This window comes from Hemiscyllium ocellatum, chromosome 32 (genome assembly GCF_020745735.1).
Source record: "Hemiscyllium ocellatum isolate sHemOce1 chromosome 32, sHemOce1.pat.X.cur, whole genome shotgun sequence".
Classification (NCBI taxonomy): domain Eukaryota; kingdom Metazoa; phylum Chordata; class Chondrichthyes; order Orectolobiformes; family Hemiscylliidae; genus Hemiscyllium; species Hemiscyllium ocellatum.
The window spans coordinates 50,561,286-50,585,571 of record NC_083432.1 but is presented as its reverse complement, the minus strand read 5'-3'; the positions used below and the strand labels follow the sequence as shown (position 1 = coordinate 50,585,571).

The following is a 24,286-nucleotide window of genomic DNA, read 5'->3' as shown; positions in this document are numbered from 1 at the left end:
TCTATGAGGAGCTGGAAAGAAAGAGGATTTGAGGCCTTTGAGAAATCCACTAAGATTTCAGAGTTGAGGGGCTGAATGGCCTACTCCTGCTCTTATTTTGTATGTTTACCATTGTTCTGGAGAAACTGAGTGTTAGATGAGAAAGAAGAAAAATCAGATATTACGACATAGGAAAGTGAGGCTTGTAAAAAGCTTGAGAAGAAGCAAGATAACGTTAGTGACCCTGCTATTGTAACAACAAGCAAATAGGCATTTCCTGTTTCACCTGGTATTGAATCCGCTTATCAATGCTGGTTTTTGAGAGAGGTGATAGTCAAGATCTGGGATGTGTTCAACATATTCCATATACTCCTCTTCAACATATATAGGAGCTGAAATATTTTACTGATCAGATGCAAAATTATTTATGAATTTTGGCAATATTCAAATACAAACTGAGTTTCCTATATACAGAATTGAAGAGTTTGAGAATGGCTTGCCAATCTGGTGCAGAACAGGCAACAATAATGCTGTAATCTGCAAACTCCAGGTCATGTATGTCTGTGATCACCTAACAAAGGAGCAGCGCCTCTGAAAGCTTGTGATTTCAAATAAACCCGTTGGACTATAACCTGGTGTTGTGTGACTTCTGACTCGGTTAGAACAGCTTGCTAAAGGTCATGATTTGGAGATGCAGGTGTTGGACTGGGGTGTACAAAGTTAAAAATCACACAACACCAGGTTACAGTCCAACAGGTCTGACAAATCTGTTGGACTATAACTGGTGTTGTGTGATTTTTAACTTTGGCTAAAGGTGTACAAGTCTTCAGTATTATTGCCAGAATATTGTCAAATCTGATATCCTTTGCAGTATTCAGTGCCCTCAGCCATTTCTTGATAACACATGGAGTGAATTGAACTGGCAGGAGGCTGGGACCTGGGATGCAGGAGAGCTCAGGAGAAGACCGAAATGGATCATCCACTCGTCACTTCTGAAAAGGAATTTTAAAAATTTGTTCAGGGGAGTGGGTGTTGCATCAATTGCCCATGGGGAGTTAAGAATCAGCCATATTGTCAGGCTCTAGAGTCACATGCAGGCCAGACTGGGTAAGGATGGCTGAAATCCTTCCCTGAAGGACATTAATGAACCAGATGCATTTTTACAACAATCAACAGTGGTTACATGGTTATCATTGGGCTAGCATTTTTCAATTCCAGATTTTTACTGAATTCAAATTTCACTCTCTGTGGTGGTGAGATTCAAACCCAGAAGGGGCCTGTGATTCTGGGATTACTTATCCAGTGAAATTATCACTGTGCACTTCCTCCCCACTTGTGGATGCTTCAGCCTAAGTCTTTGCACGGCTGTGTTGGACTCCCCATCATTTAGTAAATGGGATGTTTGTGAATCTCCTTGTATTAGTTGTTTATTTCTCCACTTATATTCACAACTGGGTGTGGTAGGACTGCAGAATTTAGATCTGTTCCATTGCCTATGGGGTTACTTAGTCCTGTGTATCATTTGCTGTTTTCAACAATCGGCCAATAATTACACCTACACTGTAGCTTCATCAAATTGATTTCACATTTTTAGGTGTGTTCGGTGTTCCTCCCAGCTTATTCTTTTGCACTCTTCATTGAACAAGGGTTGACATCCTATTTTGATAGCAGCGGTAAGGCGAGGGATATGCTGGGCTCCACATTATGAATCAATACGATTCAGCTGCTGCTGATGGCCTTCAGGAAAGGCGGAAGAAGGACTCATGCCCGAAACGTCGATTCTCCTGCTCTTTGGATGCTGCCTGACCTGCTGCGCTTTTCCAGCAACACATTTTCCAGCTCTGGTCTCTAGCATCTGCAGTCCTCACTTTCTCCTACAGTGATGTATACCCAGTATTCACTGTTAGATCTGCCTGAGGTCTATCCAATTTAGCATGATGGTAGTGCCACGTGACACCATGGAAGGCATTCTTAATGTGAAGATGGGTTTCTTCTCTTCAAGGACTGTGCAGTGATCGCTGCTACTTAAACATCAATGTTCAGATACATTGTGACGGTAGATTAGCCGAGGACAAGATCATGTAGGTTTTCTCTCCAGTTGGTTCCCTCACAACTTGTCATAGACTGAGTTGAGCAGCAATGTCCTCCAGGACTAAACCAGCTCAGTCAGGAGTGATGCTACCAAGCCACTTTTGGTGATGCACATCCACCCCAAGGGCACCCTGTGCCTGTGCCACCCTCAGTACTTCCTCTCAGTGGTGTCTAACTTGGAGGATTACTGATTCATCAGCTGAGATTGGGGCATGACATAAAATGTAATCAGCAGAAGGTCTCCTTGCCCATATTTGAATTGAAGGCATGAAACTTCATGGGTTCGGAATTCAATGTTGTGAGCTGCCAGGCCAAATTTCTCCCAAATGTACACCACAGTAACACTACCTCTACTGTATCTGACCTTCCGTTAAGGCGGGACATGATGGTTGTGTCTGAAACAGTTATTGCTTACTTATTTGTGGTCAGTAAAATGTTTCAGTTCCTGTATGTGTTGAAGGAGAGACTCTGGAATATGAAATAATTCTGGACAGTCACTATCCTCTGAGAGAAGAAATTCCTTCTCATTTTAAATGAGTGTCCCCTTATTTTGTGACTATGTCTCCTTTTTCAAAATTCTTCTAGCAGTTCAAACAGCATCTCAACATCTGCCTTGTCAACCCTCCTCAGAATCTTGTATGTTTCAATTAGATCGCTCCATTGTTCTAAACTCTAATAAATAAAAGCCCATTTAGCTATTCTAGATTTGTTATAACACCAAAATTATGGAGTTGCAGATAGTGAGGAGTATTGTCAAAGGTTATTGTGGGCTCTGGATAGAGTGATAGAGTCATAGAGATGTACAACATGGAAACAGACCCTTCAGTCCAACTCGTCCATTCTGACCAGATATCCGAAATTAATCCAGTCCCATTTGCCAGCACTTGGCCCATATCCCTCTAAACCCTTCCTACTCATATACCCATTTAGGGAAAACAGCTCCAGCCTATAAGTTTCATAACATCCTCCCTATAGGAGAGAGACCAGAGTTGCACACAATATTCCAAAAGTGTCCTGTACAACCACAACATGACCTCCCAACTCCTATACCCAATGCTCTGACCAATAAAGGAAAGCAAACCAAATTCATTCTTCACTATCCTATTCACCTGCGACTCCACTTTCAAGGAACTATGTACCTGCACTCCAAGGTCTCTTTGTTCAGCAACACTCCCTAGGACCTTACCATTCAGTGTATGATATTCTGCACTGATTTGCCTTTCCAAAATGCAGCACCTCACATTTATCTAAATTAAACTCCACCTGCCACGCCTTGGCCCATTGGCCTATCTGATCAAGATCCATAGTACTCTGAAGTAACCTTCTTCTCTTTCCACTACACCTCCAATTTTGGTGTCATCTGCAAACTTACCAACTATACCTCTTATGCTCACATTCAATTCACTTATATAAATGACAAAAAGCAGCAGACCCAGCACCACTGGTCACAGGCCACCAGTCTGAAAAGCAACTCTCCACCACCACCCTGTGTCTTCTATCTTTGCACCAGTTCTGTATTCAAATGGCTAATTCTCCCTGTATTCCATCTGTAACTTTGTTAATCAGTCTACCATGTGGAACCTTGTCGAATGCCTTACTGAAGTCCATATAGATCAGGTCCATCACTCTGCTCTCATCAATCCTCTTTGTTACTTCTTCAAAAAACCCAATCAAGTTAGTGAGAGACATGATTGCCCATACACAAAGCCATGTTGACTCTCCCTAATCAATCCATACCTGTCAAAATACATGTAAATCCTGTCCCTCATGATTCCCCCCAGCAAGTTGCCCACCACCAATGTCAGCTCACCTGTCTGTTTTCCCTGGCTTTTCCTTACTACCTTTCTTACACAGTGGCACCATGTTAGCCACCCTCCAGTCTTCTGGCACCTCATCTCTGACTATTGATGATGCAAATATCTCAACAAGGGGCCCAGCAATCACTTCCCTAGCTCCCCACAGTGTTCTGGGGTACACCTGATTAGGTCCTGGGGATTTATCCACCTTTGTGTTTTCAGACATGCAGCACCTTCTCCTGTGTAATGTGGACACTTTTCAAGATGTTGCCATCTATTTCCCACATTTTATATCTTCCATGTCCTTCTCCACAGTAAACATTGATACAAAATACTTGTTTAGTAACTCCCCATTGGCTGCCTTGCTGATATGTGAGGGGTCCTATTCTCTCCCTAGTTATCTTTTTATCCTTAATGTATATATAAAATCCTTTTGAATTCTCCTTAACGCTATTTCCCAAAGCTATCTCATGTCCCCTTCTTGTCCTCCTGATTTCTCTCTTAAGTATACTCCTACTGCCTTGATATTCTTGTAAGGATTCACACAATCTCTGCTGTCTATACCTGACATATGTTTCCTTCTTTTTCTTAACCAAAACTGCTCTAGTCATCCAGCATTCTCTACACCTACCAGCCTTGCCTTTCACCCTAACAGGAATATACTGTCTCTGGACTCTTCATCATTTCATTTTTGAAGGGTTCCCATTTTCCATCCATCCCCAATCAACTTTTGAAAGTTCTTGCCTATTACCGTCAAAATTGGCCTTCCTCTAATTTAGAACTTCAACTTTTAGATCCGGTCTATCCTTTTCTATCACTATTTTAAAACTAATAGAATTACAGTCACTGACCCCAAAGTGTTCGCCCACTGACACCTCAGTCACTTGCCCTGCCTTATTTCCAAAATTCAGTCAAATTTTGCATCTTTATAGTAGGTACATCCACATACTGAATCAGAAAGTTTTCTTGTTCACACTTCATAAATTCCTCTCCATCCAAACCCTTAACACTAGGGCAGTCCCAGTCTATGTTTACAAAGTTAACATCCCCTACCATTACCACTGTATTATTCTTACAGATAACTGAGGTCTCCTTACAAACTTGTTTCTCAATTACCTGCTAACTACTGGTGGGTCTGTAATACAATCCCAATAAGGTGATCATCCCTTTCTTATTTCTCACTTTTACCCAATAACTTGCCTGGATGTATTCCCAGGAATATCCTCCCGAAGTATAGCCATAATGCTATCCCTTAGCAAAAATGCCACTCCCCCTCCTCTGTAGCCTCCTTTTCTATCCTTCCTGTAGCATTTGTATCCTGGAACATTAAGCTGCCAGTCCAGTCTATCCCTGAGCCATGTTTCTATAATTGCTATGATATCCCAGTCCCATGTTCCTAACCATGCCCTGAGTTCATTTGTCTTCCCTGTTAGACCTCTTGTAATGAAATAAATGCAGTTTAATTTATTAGTCCTACCTTATTCTCTACTTTGTTCCTGCCTGCCCTGACTGTTTGACTTGTTCCTTTTCCCAACTGTAGAGGTCACAGACTGATCTAAATAAAAGCAAATGAGCTTTGACAAAGGGTCAGTTAGAATCGAAACGTCAGCTCTTTTCTCTCCTTACAGATGCTGGCAGACCTGCTGAGATTTTCCAGCATTTCTCTTTTTGTCACAGACTGATCTGTTTCCTCACTATCTCCATTGCCACGCCCCCACTCCAAACCTTACTAGTTTAAATCCTCCTGAGCAGCTTGAACAAATCTCCCTGCCAGTATATTTGATCCCTTCCAATTCAGGTGCAATCCATCCTTCTTATACAGGTCACTTCTACCCCAGATGAGATTCTAATGATCCAAAAATGTGAATCCTTCTCCCATGCACTAACTCTTTAGTCACACATTCATCTGCTCAACCCTCCTATTTTTCACTCCGAGATATTCATGATCTTGGCACCAGTGAGGCAACACACCATTCTGATTTGTCACTGTCGACCGCAGGAACAACTGTCTGTGCCTCTGACTAGAGACTCCCCTATCTTAATTGATCACTTGAAACCTGATGTACCCCTCATTACATTAGACCCAGTCTCAGTACCAGAAACTTGGCTGTTACTGCTACATGCTCCTGAGAGTCCATCACTCCCTGCATTTTCCAAAATAGCATACTTGTTTGAAATGGGCATAGCCACAGGAGACCTCTGCACTACCTGCCTCCCTCTCCTACCTTTCTTGAAGGTAACCCATCTACCTAATTGTATCTGAGGTTTTTCTCTCTCTAACTGCAATCCATTACACTCCCCAGCTCCTGTAAATTCCTCATTTCCTCTAACTGCCGCTCCAACCAATCCAAATTAGGATTCGCAACAAAACACACTTCCGACAGACATAATCATCAGTAACATAGACAAGTGAATCTTCCTTGGATTGCCCCCAGTGCCAGTATGCTTTTTTAAATACAGGGACCAAAATTGTACATAGTACTGCAGGTGCTCACCAACACCCTGTTCAGTTGTAACGGAACCTCCCATTTTTAAACTCCATCCATACAGGCTAAAATTCCATTTTTCTTCTTAATAAATTGTGGTACATGGATGCCAATGTTTTGTGTTTCACACAAAAACATCAAGATTATTTTATCGGAATCTGTTCCCATTTAAATAATATAATTCTTCCTGCCAAAGTGCGCGACCTTACACTTGCCTACAATATACTCTGCTAAATATTTTCCCTTTCTCTTTATCTCCCTGCAGATTCCTTACATCCTCATCACAGTATTCCCTCCCATCTATTATTTTAACTTCCCTAAATTTGGATATATTACACACAGACCCCTCTTCCAAGTTATTAATATATTTGAGACCCTAAGATTGATCCTGTGGTGCTCCGCTAATTACGTCTTTTCAACCTGATAAAGAGCCATCAATCCCAAATCTGTCTTCTCTGTGTCAACCAATCCTCAATCCATGCTAATACATTATCCCCAATGTAGCGAGTTCCTATCTTATGTAATAAACTTTTATGAGACAATTTTTTGAATGCTTTCTGGAAATCCAAATGCACTATATCAACCTTTGCCTTTTCATCAACTTCTCTTTGTTTAAACCCTGAAAGAGCTCGAGGAAATTTTCCATTTCACAAAAATATGCTGACTCTGTGTCAAACATCCCTGTTCTCTTTTGCTCTGTTGTAAAGACTGCATCTTTTTAATTTTCTGATATAGTTGGCATGGTAACTCAGTGGTTAGCATTGCTGTCTCACAGTGCCAGGACCCGGGTTCAATTCCAGTCTCAGATGACTGTGGAATTTGCTCATTCTCCCTGTGTCTGCATGGGTTTCCTCCAGCTGCTCCAGTTTCCTCCCACAGTCCAAAGATATGCAGTGCAGGTTAGGTGGATTGGTCATGGTGAATTGCCTATACTGTCCAGGAATGTGCAGGCTAGGTGGTTTAGCCTTAGGAAATGCAGGGCTACAGGGATAGGGTGAGTCTGGGTGAGGTGCTTTTTGGAGGGTTGGTGTGGACTCAATGGACCGAATGGCCTGGTTACGTAGTGTAGGGATTCTATAATATATTTTGACTGTGGACCAAAACAGAAATTATTGCTTTGAAATAAGGGAACTGTGTAAAGGAATGGCTGCAGTTTTAAAAATCAGGTTTAATGCAGCTGCTTGCAGCTTGCAACATAAATGGAGCTAACAGGTACATAGGTATTACTGCATGTGAGACATTGAAGCCAGACCACATTCTCCCTTTCTTTCAATCAGGTGAAGCTACTCAGTGACACTAGATCAGTCGGTTTAACCATGGACCAATTGGAATACGTGTGAGGGAACCTGACTTAGCAACAGCATTTGGATTGGCCTCTTGTTGGAAGACCAAATGTTTGGCATTCTAAATACATATTAGGAAATCCATGTAAAAGGCAGTTGATTTCTTACTTGGAACCAAAATGGTAAAGTGTGCACTTTATTTCAGAAGAAGAATTGGAAAGACAGATGTTACATTAGCACTGAAATCATTGAAATTATTGCTGTTTCTAAAAGCACTGTATTATAGTTGGGTTATTATTCATCACAAGTGCTGGACTTCTTTGCATCTTCTCATTACCCCTCGCAGTACAATGTGTGATGTTAAACTCCTCACTCTTGTAACACTGCTGGATACCTATTTCTATAGGCACCAAAAGTGTGCCAATTTCTTAACAGAAGTTATTGTAGAGAATGTTTTAATAAAGCAGAACTCATCATTCCTGTAGTGTAAAGCTCACATCTAACTATTTTAAAATAATGTGAAAGCATCTGATTTGAGATCTTTCCCTTTGGACAAATATCAAGTGAAAAATGGAGTTTTCCGGGAAGAAAGCTGGGGAGTTTCATAGGAAGCTTCCTTTCCAAAAAGTCCCAGAAATCAGTAAAAATGAGTCTGTGCTACTCTCACAATTAAAGGAAAAGTAGGTCCAGTATCCCAGGCAGGCCATCACTCATTATCCATGCCATTGTAACATTAATTTCAAACAGATCAAATTCACAAATTAAAATATTTGCATGGAATGAGAGATTTTCATGGAAAGTATCTCTAAATGTGAATTCCAAAGCACAGAAGGCATTATTTCCTGTTGAAGCTGTCTGTACCAAACATATCCTGAAATCAAGCATGTTTCTTTTTATGCAATAATTATCAGAGGATCCCAGCTGCTTCTGATAATAATCATTGTTAATCAGATAGACAGTTGTGATTGCAAAATAATCTACCTCTGTGCACATACCTCTATCACAAGGCAACCACATTACATATCTAACAGGAAATGAGCATTTTCCTTTACTTGTGCTTGGCCTAGGTGGTTGAATCTGGTGTTTTTCACCATTCTACATTTGACAAATCTGGACAACAAACAATGAAGTTTGCGGCAGGAACAATTTGTTCTTAACATTGCCTCAGAATGTGCCAATGCATTAATAAGCTGCGGTTTTTTTCGAGGGCATATGACATCAGATAAGCTTAAGAGGTCAAACTCTTTCTTGTTACATAAAAATCCATGAAATTAAATAATCTTCTTAGTTTTCACACAGTTATTATGGCCATTTGTCCCATTCCGGAATCCACGTTATAGGAGGGATGAGATTTTTCAGGATGCTGTCTGGGCCTGAGGAGAGATTGGACTGACTGCAGCTGCTTTCCTTGGAGCAGAGGAAACTGAGAGGGGATATGATTGAAATCTGTACAATTATGAGGGGCATGGATAGGGTAGTCAGGAAGTGACTATTCCTCTTAGGAAGGGAGTCAAAGACTAGATGGCATAGCTTTACGATAAGGGGCAGAAGATTTAGTGTCAGTGTGAGAAAAAAATCTTTTCACCCAGAGGGTGATGAGATTCTGGAAATCCCTGCCTGTAGGGGTGGTAGAGGCATGAGCCCCTCATCACAACTAAGTATTTAGATGTGTACTTGTGATGCCTAAGCATAAACGGCTATGGGCCAAGTACTGGAAATATGGTTAGAATAGTTAACTGGTTATTTTTGACTGGCTCAAAAGCAATGGATCGAAGGCCCCTTTTATCTGCTGTCGATCTCTATGATTCTGTTATATCTTTTCTACTTTTACTGAGGAACAAGTTACCTCTTACACTCTCCTATCTTATCCCTGGAGCACCGAAAAATTTTCCCTTCCAGATAAAATCCTAATCCTTCTCTATTGTCTAGATTAATCCTTCCTCCACCATAATCTCAGGCAGTGCATGTCGGATCTAAACATTCAATGTGTGAAAAGGTTGCTCCTCATGTTGCGATTGTTTCTTCTGCCAATTAACTTAAATCCATGCTCTCTTGTCACAAACCTGCCTTCAGGAGGAACAATTTCCCATTCTCTATCCAGACCCCTCATGATTTTGGATGCCTCAATCAAATCTCCTCCTAACTTTCTTTTCTTTGAGAAAATCAAACCCGTTTTCTCCAACATGTCGACGTAACTGAAATTCCTCACCCCAGGTACCTTTCTCATGAATCCTTTCCACATTCTCTCTAATATCTGCACTACTTTCCTAAAATGTGGTGCCCAGAACTAGACACAATACTACAGTTGAAGTTGGACCATTGCTGGATACAATTTTAACATCACTTTCTTTGCTCTTGTACTCTATGGTCCTATTAATAAAACCTAGGATTCTGCATTCTTTACTGGTTACTCTCTCAATTTGTCCTGCCACCTTCAAAGATTGTTGTGCATATATCTTCAAGTATAATAAGACAAGGAGGTTGGAAATATGAAGAAATACAGAAACTCAGCTGATCTGGCAGCATCTGTGGAGAGAAAACAGAGTTAACAGTTTGAGTCCAGTTTTTTAGAACATTCTAAATTGCTCTGTTCCATCTTTCGATTTGTGTGCATTTAATTATGTTATCAATCTGCATTTTCCTAACAAAATGCTGGAGCAGACCTGATGAATCAGCTGTTCATGCAGAAACCAAATGATGGATGTGTATTTTTGACAGCAGTCTATATTGATGTTGACCAGCAGTTTTAATGCTATTACAACTGACATTGATTGGCAACGTCAGTCAGCCAATGCATGTAGCTAGCCATTATCTTGTTTTCTGCATCCATTAAGAGCTCTGCATACCATTACCACTGTCAATCTTTATCTCAGCACCAAATGTTGGCTGCAGTCAGTTTTCTTGGTTGACACTACAGATTGCAGCTGAAAATTCCACTTTATTTTCCACAGAAAAATAAAAGGACAGTTTCAATAGCAAATTTCTGGCATGTTTGCAAAACATTTCGGCATCTGTATTTGCTGGGGTTTACTTGGGCAACCAGGTGAAGTCTTAATAAAAAAAGGTAGAAATAGCATGTCTGGAATCACTGAGCCATGTGATTGGTGATGCCGTGCCCTTGGGATTGGCCCTGTGGAAATCTGACTAGATGTGCTATATTCAGCTGATTACTGAGAGAGGAGTCCTGTGTCAGTTAAGGTAATCCTGTGGGATTATTCTGGATACTATAGTGATTTTAGAAGGCGAAGCTGAAACTGAAAATCGTTTTCCACAGTTCTCCTTTTCAGTTGTGCCCAGGTGCCAGTGAAATGTTCGACTTGTTGGATTTGACCGGACTTTAGAAGTTAATTATTTCTCTGGGAACAGAGAAGTAAATCAGTTTTACCGCCCCTGACTATATTTTTTGATCTTGTCTTCCCTAGCCCAGTGTCCACATCATTTTATCGCTCGGTCACAGAGCCAGCAACAAGCCCTCTCTGTCACTGACTGGTTCCTGGCTCTGTTTGTTGACCGTGCATCAACTGAACTGCTTGATCAATCGATACGTCGAGGATTTATGACTGCCTTGGAAAGGAATGAAGGCAGACATGATCAGACGCAGATAGAGATTCTGCATTATGGCTGTGTAACTCTGGCAAGTTTCCGAACTTCAAGATGATAATAGATTTAATTTGTTGCAGTACTTCACTCATGGATGATGCTATTCTATTTTAACTGGAAGTTCAACAAATTCTTGAAGGTGAAAAGCTCAGGCTCAGGTTGCTAACACTATCTCAAGTTACTCTCAAATGTACTGACATTCACATCCTCATTTTGGGTTTCCCACTTTTGATAGTTTTAGTTGAATTTTCAGGATAGCTCTTTCTCTGTTCCAAGGATATTCAAAAAAATAGGTTATTATCAACAGCTGATGTCGTAACATTGCACATTCATTTGTACTTTGTTAGCATGCTACTGGGAAAATGTTTGGATAGTTCTTCTACAAATTCATATGCAGTACTCCAGGTGACAAAACTCAGCCACTTTTCCTCATTTGGAGACAAAAAAGGACACAGTAGGAAGCTTTTTGCAAATTCATGATTCCACCTATGGATATGAGGCAAGAGCAGCCAAGGTGCAAGCTCCCAGCAACTGAAGACTTAAGATAATCCAGTTTAATTATTATTGAAGCGTTGGGGAAAGTTTTCACACAGCTCTCATTTTGGTCCCAAGTCCTTTGGAGATTCTTGAGGAATCAAATTTATCAGAAAATACTTTTGTATTCACTTTGATGGGACTTCAGTTTAAATGCCCAGCTTTTTTATGAGGTGACTGTGTTTGTATTTCCTCACAAAACTTAATTAACATTGTGGATAGATTAGAGACTGAGTTGAATATGAAGTAACAATCCCAGGAATCTAATGTTCTCTGGAAGGGAAGATCTAATCAACGCCCTACTCAATAAATTTACCATCAGGTCGTGTAGCTGTAATTTCTTTAAAAAATGACTACTTAGTCTAGGAAGCCTGTCATTTCCCTGTACCTGCCATTAGTCTAAAGGTTAAAAATGTGATCATTTTATTTCCCTTTATGTAAACTTTCCATTTTATTAAATAGGGCAATGTATTCAGATATGATCACATCACATCCCTTTATATAGGTCACAACTTCTGATATGTGACATTAGGTTACATTTTTTAATTTCTCATTTCAAAACTTGCAGCAATAGTCCAGCAATTAAATATATTCAAATTTTAAAAAAATTGTATGAGAGCATTTTTGAAAGTGTTTGTTGATTCTGTCATGTTCTGTAGCTTGCTGTGATAGTTTCTTTAATTTATTCATTCAGGCGATATGAGTATTGCTGGTAAGGCCAGCATTTATTGCCCATTCTGAATTGTCTTTGAGAAGGAGGTGGCAAGATGCAGTCTTAAAGCTACTGCAAAACAGCCCAGGGATCCAGCAGGTACACACACTCACTATCGGAGTTCTGGAATTTTGACTCAACAACAGTAAAGCAACAGCAACATAACCCCATTTTGCTGCTTAGGATGGTGTGTGGCCTGACAGGGAACTTGTTGGCAGTGATGCTTCCATGCATCTACTGCCCCTGTCTTTCTAGCTGGTTGAGATCATGGATTTGGAAAGTGCTGGTGGAGGAGCCTTGGTGGGTTAATGTGTGCATCTTGTAGATGTTGCAAACTGCTGTTATTGTGCCCTGGTAGTGAAGGGCATTAACGTTTAAAGTGTTGGATGAGCTGCCAGTCAAGTGAGGTGCTGTGTTTTGGATGGTGTTGTGTGTCTTGAGTGTTGCTGGAGCTGTACTCATCCAGGCATAAGGAGTGTACCACGCTCCTGACTTGTGCCTTGTAGATGATGAACAGGCATTAGGGAGATAGGAGGCCTCCTGATGCAGAATTCCTAGCAATCAACCTGTTCTTGTAGCATTGTGTTTATATTGGTTCAGGTCAGTTTCTGGTCAGGATGTTAAATAGGAGTATTTAGTGACGATGATGTCATTAAATGTCATGGGGAGATGGTTAGATTTTATCTTCTTATCTAGTCAGAAGGTTGGTGTGGTTGAGAAGGTATTCAGAATTCAAAGAAGTCTTGGATCAGTTCTTCAATGTCATATGTCGTGCCTTCAATTGGAGAGAACACAAACCAGGAAACGTCAGTGAGTGGATGGAGGAATTGCACCAGCAAGAATAAATTTTCAAGCTGGGTGTAGTTAATCAGTTTCATTTTCATCACCAGATTTAACATTGGCAAGGGATTTAGCACTTCATATTATTGCAGTTTAAGGATTTGTTAAAGATCTGTGGTTTGGGAGCTGGTTGAATTTGTTGTTGGTCCGTTTGCTGAGCTGGTGGGTTTGTTGGAAGACGTTTTGCTTCCTTTCTAGGTGACATCATCATTACTGTGTTGCCTTCTGTGAAGCTGCTGTACTGTTCCACTTTGAATTGATCTGGTTCAGTTTGAGCTGTTTCCGGTTGGTTTTCCATTGCAGTGATTTGTATTTTGGGCCCAGGTCATTGTGTATGTTGATGGAGTCCAAAGGCGAGTACCGTGCTACCAGGAATTCTCCTGCTGTTCTTTGTTTAGCCTGTCCTAGTATCATCGTGTTGACCCAGTCCAATTCATTGTTCTTGTTATCCACACCAAAGTCTCTAAACAGTTTTGGTCCCCTTATCTAAGAAAAGATACAATGGCATTGGAGACAACCCAGGGAGGGTTTGCTAGGCTAATCCCAGGAATGGAAAGATTTTCTTATGTGGAAAGTTGTGCAGGTTAGACCAGTAATCGTTGAGGTTTAGGAAAATGAGAGGTGACCTCATTGAAACTGCTGAATTTGTTAAACTTCAATGAAAAGATTCTTACAGGGCTTGACAGGATAGATGCTAAGAAGTTTTCTCCCATTGTGGGAGATTCTAGGACCAGAGGGCATAATCTCAGAGTAAGGGGTCACCCATTTAAGACAGAGATGAGAAGGAGTATCTTCTCTCAGAGAGTAGTGAAGCTGTGGAGTTCTTTACCCCAGAGGGCTGTCAAGGCAAATCATTAAGTATAATCAAGGCTGAGATAAAGAGATTTTTAATCAACGAGAGAACTAAAGGTTATGGGGACCATGTAGGAAAGTTGAGTTGAAGGTGATCAGACCAACAGTGATTTCATTGAATGGTGTACTGGACTTGCTGACCCAAGTGGCCTGCTTTTCCTCCTATGTTTATATTGTACGTAATTCAATAAAGGATTCTAGTTACAAAGTCTGACTCCATGTCTGCCACTGAGCATGCTCACACCATAGCAGAAATGATAAAACCAAAAAATCTTTGCTCTGAGCAGTGGGGCCAACACCCAGCATCACCTGGACTGGCGCAAAACTTTAAACAAAAGCAAACAGCAGTCTTCCACCATGTTTCAGTACTAAAGCGAGTACAGCAGAAAATGCAGCAGTGCACAAAACCAATCAGAATGAATCAGAGATCAGAACAAATAGTTTCAGCTCATAGAAACCAGTGAGCAAAACATGGCAATAAAATGGCAAAACCCAGAGCAGAAAAAAACTGGCAGCTAGTGCAACTGGCAGAAATAGGAACAGCTAGATACCAGTAGGAATTAACACAGAAATTAGAAGAAGTTGCATATGGTATTTAACCCTGATAAGTGCAAGGTGATGTATTTTGGAAGAAGAAATAAGATGAGGAAGTGTTTAATGAATGGCAGGACACTGAGTAGCTTCAAGGAATAGAGAGATCTTGGGATAATTATTCACAGAGTACATAAATAAGATAGTTAAGGAAGCATATGAGACACTTGCTTTCATCAGTCATCGCATAGATTATAAGAGCAAGGAGGTGATGTTTGAATTCTCCAGCGCATTGGTCAGGCCACAGCTGGAGTACCGAGTGCAGTTCTGGTCACTTTACTACAGGAAAGATGTGAACTCAGCCCACAGAAAAACCCCAAAACAAAGCCAAGTGTCAGCTACATGGTTAAGATTTCTCAAGGATCCAGACTGATAGGCCACTGTAATTGCTACCAGTATGTGGACTTGAAACAGTAAGTGTCCCTCTGGGCCTGAATGGAATAAGAAAATTCAGAGGTATATATGCAGGAGAGTGTACACCATGGAAAGACCACCTACAGTTTGGAATAATTCAGTACTCCCAACTTGCCTGGATGGGTGCAGTTCCAACAACACTCAAGAAGTTCAACAATATCCAGAACAAAGCAACACACATCCACAAACATCCACTTCCTCCACCGCCAACATTCAGTAGAACCAGCCTGAACCATCTACAAGATGCAGAAATTCACCAACGATCCTTAGACAACACCTTCCAAATCTATGGCCATTTCCATGTAGAAGGGCAAGGGCAGCAGAGGCATTGGAATAGCACCCTCTGCAAGCCACTCACCATCTTTACTTGGAAATATATCGCCGTTTCTTCAGTGTCGCAAAGTCAAAGTCCTGGAATTCCCTCCCTGAGGGTGTTGTGAGTCTACCCATATCAAATGGGCTGCATCATTACCTTCACAAGGAACGTGCAACCAATGCTGGCCAACTAGTGATACCCACATCCCACAAATAAATGAAAAAAAAGTAAAATCAGAACCAATCAAACTAAGTGTCTGGTTAAATGGTCACCCAGTTCAAATGAAGATCAATACCTGCATGGCCGTAATTGTGTAACCAGTCTTTAACAAAATTCACTCTGGACTCCAACCCTTAAGTTTGCATAAGGACTCGGCTAGCTGAAAACCTATACCAGGAAATCTTTACAGAATAAGGGTACAACTTCGGTTCTGGTCTCTTATGTGAAGCAACTGGTTCAGTTACCTCAGAGTGTAGTAAAAGGCTTGGGCCCATGCTTGATGAGACCAAATTGATTGAGAAAAGTTCAACTTGATTGGCTCAACATTTTTCGATTTAAAAAATGGCTGCCTGAGTGAAGTCCAGATTAAATACTCAGATGTTTTTCAGGCAGGTCCAAAGACTATCAAAGGAGCCAAGGCCACCTTACATATTGACCAAAAGCAATTCCCTAATTCTGTAAGGCCCACCCAATGCCTTACGGGCAAAAGTAGAGGCAGAAATCAGAAGCTGGAAAGCAAAGGAATCATCAAGACAGTTTACAGAATAGATAACACCGATCATACTGATTTTGAACCCCACCAGGTCAGTTCACCTTTGTGGGGATTTCAAACAAATGGTAAATTACTCTTCATGGCTGGATAAATACACAATCCCTCATATTGAGGACTTATGTACAAAACTGGCACTGTAGCTGCCCTTCACAAAGCTGGACAGGAGCCAGCCGTACCTGCAATTGCGATTTGATGAGGATTCCCAGAAGTATGCTAGATTTAATACCCATTGGGGTTTGATCTGATATATGAGACTGCCTTTTGAAGTATCATCACCATGTGCTATTTTCCAGTGGACATTGGGGAATATTTTACAAGAGCTGCCCCAAGATGGAAGTGCTAATAACAGGAAGACCAATAAACAGCATTTAGAAAACTTGGACTTAGTACTTAAACATTTCTCCAAGGCAGGTATATGCCTTAGAAAGGAAAAATATGTCTTCCATTCACCCAAGTGACCTCCTTGGGCTACAGAATCAACAAGACCGGGTTACATCCACTGGAAGATAAAGTGAAGGCAAAGTCTGTACTGGGGCTTGGGTCTTTCCTTGGGTTGGTAAATTTATTACAGAAAATTTATGTATAACCTAGCCTCTATCCTGGCACCCTTACATGTGCTATTAAGAATAGGTGAGCGTTGGAAATGGTCACCGAGACAAGATGTAGCCTTTAGGGAAGCAAAAACACAACTATTGTTGTCTAAGGTGTTGGCATACTACAATCCCAAGCAGGATGTGGTGCTGACATGTAATGCTTCAACATATGATATCGGGGTGGTGTTGGCTCACTGGTAGCCCACCAGAGAGGAACGCCCAATAGTGTATGCTTTCTGGACTTTGGTTGATGCTGAAGATTTGATGGTTGTTTTTGATGTGTGAAAGTTCCAGCAATACCTTTATGAATGGACATTTGTAACAGTAACGGACCACAAATCCCTCCTAGGGCTACTTAAAGAGGGCAGGGCTGTGTTGTCCATAGCTTCAGATCTAGTTCATTCTGTGCGTACAATTACAAGTTGGAACATCATCCTGGAGGCCAATGTGGATGCCTAGAGCTGCCTCCCACTGGCAGATACACCACCGGTGGTATCACCACGGGAAAAGTCCGTTCAGATTTTAAACTTTCTGGACACCCTTGCAGTCATCCCTGACAATATCAGACTGTGGACAAAAAACAAATCCCATCCTGACGAAACTAAAACAACTGGTGATGGGGGAGACAAAAGGGCCATCACAACCAGAATTGAAACTTTCTGACCCAGCAGGACCTGATCATTGTAGAAGGCAGCATATTATTAGGGGGAGCAAGAGTGATTGTCCTGAGCAATGGTCACTACCAGATACTGGCTGAACTCCACCAGAGTTACCCAGGGCTTTTCAAAATGAAGACGTTGGCAAAAAGTTGTCTGGTGGCCAAGATTAGATGTGACATAGCCATGTTGGTTGGGCAGTGCCCAGACTGTCAACAAGGGTAAAACTTACTGCCAGCAGCTCCCTACATTCGTGAGAATTGTCGGGTAAACCCTAGACTTGATTACACTTCACCTATGCAGTTCCTTTCATTGGCTGTATATTTTTAATCATTGTGGGCAGCCATTCAAAATGGTTGGACGTGCATAGAGTTCATTTGTCAAACACGGGGTGATGATTCAAAAGTTGCTAGCATCTTTTGTGATACACAGACTCCCAGAGGTGTTTGTCACAGACAATGGGCCATCATTTAAGAGCAGGGAATTTGAGTATTTCCTAAAGTCAAATGGCAATCGGCATGTAAGGACAGCTCTGTACCATCATCAATCATCCTATGGTTTGGTGGAAAGAGCAATCCAGACTTTGACACCAGGCTTAAAGAAATAGCCTACAGCCTCACTCAATACCAAACTGTCCCAGTTTCTATTGATTATAGGACCATCCCTCACAACTACAGGGACAGCTCCAGCAGAGTCACTAATGGCATCAAGAACTCAAGACTCCTCTAAGCAACAGAAGCAGTTTACTTCAGGAGACACAGGTTGGGTCGAAACCATGGGAATGGCCTTGAATGGCCAAGAGGCATGGTCAACACAAGGTCAGGTTCTGTGACTTACGAAGTTCAGATCAGAGAGGACAATATAAAAACTGCAACCTGCCATACAGGGCAGAAGCAAAGCATACCCGGCCCCTCTGAACATAAGGCAAAGCTGTCAGAACCAACAGCACAGCATCAAAAAAACCTCTGAGGATGAGATGGACATGGCAGATGTCGCAGCTTCAACGCCATTACTACCCGAGAAAGAGGATGAGTTTCAGTCAAGACGATGTGGGTGCAAGAAGCAGCTACAGTCGTGTACACCCCACCAATATCTGAGGATATGAGTTCCCTGATTGAGGCTGCTAACCTGGTCTAATCAGAGAGCCCTGGCTGGCAGATATAAACAGGAGTGTCAGGGGTTTTAGTCATTCTAGGACTGGGCTCTTAAGCTAGCTGGATCAGTGTCATACTATGCACGTATAAGTAAAGGGTGACTTGTTGACAGGATACCGGCCTTTGTGGAGTTATTTCATTATCTATGTATGAACATAGTTCAACAAATAATTCAGGTTAGACTGTCCTGTTCCAGGTTTGTCTGAGCGTGTTCACAAGAGTATTCATGATCTTTTAGCTTTGAGTTGAAACGTACTATGTTGACTGCAGCTGAAACACAGTAAGGAAATTTGGCTGAAGGATGATATAGCTCTTATACTTCCTCTCCCCATTTCAAGGTGTAGAACGTACTCCCTTCTGGCATTGCGAGTGTATCCACATTAAATGGTCTGCAGTGGTTCAAGAAGACAACTCACCATCACCTTCACAAAGGCAGTTAGGGGTGGACAATAGTTGCTGGCCCAACCACATACATCCCATGGATGAATTTTTTAAAAAACAAATATATAATACTTTATAAGTAACTCTAAAGATACTGTGACCAGAGCAGAAAATAAATTAAGCTACATTCAATGTGTCGCTGCATGAATAGGTGCAGACTGAGGGACTGCATGAATTCCACACTGGCTCATGTAAGGATAAAATCATGCATATAAACTATTACATTGTTTAGCATAAAGCTGATGCATTTCACTAGATCAGGACAGTTTTGGAACAGAATACTTTGAAGGTTGTTAGCAGGATGAGTCAGAATTACAGAACTTAATGCTGATTAGGTGAATGTTCCTCATTCTTTCCCTCTATTTTCAACCCAAGCTCAATTTTGATCAGTTATTTCATTGATGAAATAGTGCTGATAGCACATCTCTAGCATAAGTGGTAACCACAAGGTCTCTCTCCATGCCCCCAATGGCCAGTACCCTCAGTCATTACGTCAGAGCTTCCTTCCACCTGCCACACAAACTGTTCAGAGGTGAAACCTCATGTTATTCCGGTAATTTTTTTTCTCCCTTTGAGCAGAGACCGACGAAGTTCGACAGCACAGCCTGAGGGCAGAGATGGGATCCGAGAGAGCTCTTGTCCTGGACAGACTTGCTAGCAATGTTGCCAAACGGAAAAGCTCAATGCCTCAGAAATTCATTGGTAAGAACAAGAATTTAAACACTTTATTCATTGCAAGTACTCTGACTTCTGACGCCCACCAGTTCCTGCAAATCATGCTGAGGATTTTTAAGCTTTTGTGTTTGCATCGAGTTCTTATTTTCACAAGTGGCAGTATCAGTTTTTCTGGTATTGCTTGTATAAGTAATCACTAAATCTCGTAACTGAATGCTGCATCGTTAGCAATTGCTTGACTATTGGAGTTTTTTTATGCATTGAAGAGTTCTTGGAGTTTTAAAACTTGTTTGGTAATTATTCTTTTCAAGAAAAAAGTGATCATTTAATCTGAATTTTAAAAAGTTTCTCTTGAATAAATTACTGTGTTACACAGTAACATCCAGAGCATTGTCCACGGAGTTATGTTAATTTAAAATATAGTGTTTGTAAAACTGTAGTCTAATAGATATTTAACTAGCTTAAAACACTTTCTGATTCATTGAGGATATAAAAGATTTGGTACTTGATTTACTGGTGCTATGTTATTATTTGAGAATCTCAGAAGGTTTCTTACACTGTGTAAACTTTGCTGCAAGATTAATCAGTTCAGTTCCACCAACAGAATTCCATTTTAAAACCAAAAAAGTTCCAGTGAAATAAGACTGATTTTTCAGTTAAAATGCAAATTAAAATGCAAATTACAGTGAAGTGTGTTCTTAGTCAAAGAGCAAAGCTGAAAATCGAGATGAACTTTTTAAAACATTTACCAGCTGTTAATGTAAAATATACATCTAACAGGTAACTGACAATTAATTCATCACTAATGTTTGTGCTCATTATGCTCTCCACTTTAATATTTTCTTGTGTTGCATTTTGTCATATTTGAAATTCTCTCTGCGCTGCAAAATTTATAAAAATTGCTTTATAATTTGCATGACTGCACCTACTGACGTGGAAATAATTGCAGGAAGAAAAATGGAAAGGTTTATATTTTAAGATGTTCTGCTGTTTGGAGTATTTTGAAGTTTAGTCAGTAAATTTCAGCTCTGGGAATCAAGTCAATATTTAGATATTTCAGGTTTGAGTTTCCAAAGCAGAGCTCAGATTGAATACTGAGAAGAGCTTGTATTAAATTCCTTTGAGTGTTGTTTTTACCAGTTTAGCACCAGTATAAAGTAGCACACTCAGGAACATAATAGCAGTGTACATTGTTTACATGTGGACTTTCACCTACTACATCGTTACCTCTTGGTTTCCTCTGTTTATATTTTTAAACTGGTAAGAAATGAGAATAGAACTAGTGCTGTGTGAGACATCAGGGGATTCATTGCTTGGCCTGGCATAATTAAGTTGCAGGCATAATTTCAAAGTGTCATGTCCAATCAGTTCAATTTTCTTTACAGCCAAATGTTAGTCTGCAGTGATGTAAGGGTTAACTCAGAACATCAAATAAAATTACCCATGTCCAATCTGCCAAAGCAGAGTAATATAGTTTCATATTTGCAACAGTTATAGAGATAAAATGCTAAACTTCTTGACACTTCTGCCTGTGGTATTTTAACCCTTTTAAAGTTTATAGGTGCTCCCTATCTGAGTTACACAGCACTAAAGATTTCCACTTTGCAGGAAATGTATGTTTTGAAAAAATTACTTTTCTGTGAATGTTTTTCATTTTATACTCTTTTGTTCCCAGCTATTTACAATGTCAAGATGGTTTTGTAACGAGCTTGTTAAAATGATTCTGCAAAGCTGCATAGAAACTGTAACTGAAGTGTTAATGTGGATCAAAGTACCAGAGTTCTTTTCCTGTTCACAGGAGGCTTTTTCACACTGGTTATTCTGAACTTTATCTGTTGCTTTTATAAAATAAGAGAGAAAGTAACACAAATCGAACCAAGGTAATTCGATCAATCGCTTTCATCTGCTGGCAATCTCTTGACATTTATATTACCCGTAAATGTAAGAACATTTGTGATAGATATCTATATGTTTTACTTATTTAAACCAAAGCCACCACATGATTTGGATTATGCATATTTTAGTTGGAAGAGAGAAGAAACGAGATCCTTAGCCACAGGGTCAGCTTATTTCACATCATTTGATGAGTCTTTAAGATTTTGAGTCATTCCTCTCAGTTTCAAATTAACCAAGCTAGGTTTGATAATATAATTTTTTTTTCTTTAATGCTTCCATAAACTCTGCACAAGTTAGATAAAGTACATTATCACTGTACACAGCTTCGTCATTCTGTACGAGATACAGCTGAATGATATGGCGTTCCCAATCCCTCTTCATTTGATTTAACTCCCAGTTCCAGCAGGTTTCTCCTTTAATTGGAACCTGGAGTATTGTGGCTTCCTTATACAAATACTGATTGAAGGTCAAAAGCAGTACTTGAGGGATTAGAGTCACCACGTGACTCCATTGTGATCCTGGTGGGATATGAAGCTCCATGTCAACTCCAGCTGGAATAATTCCACTCCTTCTGGATCTGAGGACAGATTATACAAACCTGGCATAACATCATCTTAAATACCTTAGTTCGATCACCCCATTAATATATTTTATATTCGAGTGAATGTCGACTCTACTCCATGTTTTCAGGAGACTGTCATGTGATTTGTGAGTTATTAATCTCATCTGCTTTACATCTGCCTGTATCCAGATTGAGAGCCTGCATCTTGAAGCTCCAAAACAGTCAATGGTTCTAAGTGACAGTGCAAGTGCACAGCCCTAAACTGTTCATAATTGTGCACGGATTTGTTCTGAGCGATTACAAGGACAACTGATATGGGCTTCTGTTTCATATAGTTTTCACAGTAGGAAAAGAGACCCTTCAGCCCATCAAAATTGGAGATGTAGTGGAGAGGGAAGAGGGTAATCTCAGGGGACAGTTGGACCTTGACTGGATGGGTCAGTGGGCTGAGGAGTGGTAAATGGAGTTTAATTTAGATAAATGTGAGATGTTGCAATTTGGAAAAACAAATAGGGCAGGACTCACACACTTAATGCTAAGGTCCTAAGGAGTGTTTCTGAACAAGGAGATCTTCGAGTACAGCTACATAGTTCCTTGAAAGTGAAGAAGGTGTTTGGTATGCTTGCCTTTATTGGTCAGTGCATTGAGTATAGGAGTTGGGAAGTTATGTTGCGGCTGTACAGGACATTGGTTAGGACACTTTGGAATACTGCATGCAATTCTGGTCTCCCTGCTATAGGAAGGATATTATGAAACTTGAAATGGTTCACAAAAGATGTACAAGGATGTTGCCAGGGTTGGAGGATTTGAGCTACAGGGAGAGGCTGAATAGGCTGAGGCTGTTTTCCCTGGAGTGTCGGAGGCCGAGGGGTGACCATATAGAGGCACGATAGGATGAACAACCAAGGTCTTTTTCCTGGAGTGGGGGAGTCCAAAACTAGAGGATATAGATTTAAGGTGAGAAAGGAAAAAGTTAAAAGCGGCCTAAGGGGTAACTTTTTCACGCAGAGGGTTGTGCATGTATAGAATGAGCTGCCAGAGGAAGCAGTGGAGGCTGGTACAATTACAACATTTCTTAGAACATAGAACATTACAGCATAGTACAGGCCCTTCAGCCCCTGATTTAAAAGGCATCTGGATGGGTATATGAATAGGAAGAGTTTAGAGAGATATAGGCCAAATGTTGGCAAATGGGACTAGATTCATTGAGAATATTTGGTCAAAATTGATGAGTTAGACCAAAGAGTCTTCTGTGCTGTGCAACTCTATGACTCCATGGTGTGTGTGTGTGTAAAAATACGCAGCCATAACCTTGTATGCTATTGCATTTCAAGTGCTCATCTAAAAAGTTCTTAAATGTCTTCAGAGTTTCTGCACCTCTTACAATAGTAGACAATGAGTTCCAGATACCTACAACATCTAGGTGAAAAAATCTTTCCTGAAGTCCCATCTAAATCACCTGCTCCTTACCTTAAAAACGGTTGACTCCAGTTAGAGACAAGTTTCTTCCTTTCTACCCTGCCTTTGCCTGTCAGAACCTTATACACCTTCACCAGATCCCCTCCACCTTACCCTCCTCTGCTTTCTCGTCTGTCTCCATAGTTGAATCAACCCAGCCCAGGCAACATTCTGGTGAGTCTCTTCTACACCCTGTCTAGTGCAGTCACATCTTGCCTAAAGTGAGATGACCAGAACTGCACACAATACTTCAGCTGTAGTCTAACTAACAGTATATTTGACTACATCATTATTGTATTCAGTGCATTGACTGATAAAGGGCAAGTATCCAAATGTCTTCCACACCACCTTATTTACATGTCCTGCTATCTTCAAGGACCTATGAACATTCATAGATCCTATCATTCAACACGTAATCTCTTGACTTGTTAGTCTTCCCAAAATGCATCACTCACACTTTTCAGCATTAGATTCCATTTGCTATAGTTCAGGCCAATCTGACCAGCTCATCTATATGGTCATTTAGTCTAAGGATCATCTTCCCACCAATTTTCATGTCATCTGTGAATTTATTGATCACACCTC

The 24,286-nt window shown here is 40.7% G+C and overlaps 1 protein-coding gene across 1 annotated transcript in view; it reads left to right on the top strand.

The window, feature by feature from the left end:
* The window catches only part of LOC132830958 (zinc finger protein Aiolos-like), a 203,648-nt gene that overhangs the window by 166,924 nt on the left and 12,438 nt on the right, over positions 1-24,286 (top strand). Inside the window, exon 6 of the mRNA XM_060848921.1 lies at positions 19,690-19,812. Within this exon, the coding sequence (XP_060704904.1) occupies positions 19,690-19,812 (123 nt within the window). The remainder of the gene's footprint in view (positions 1-19,689; positions 19,813-24,286) is intronic.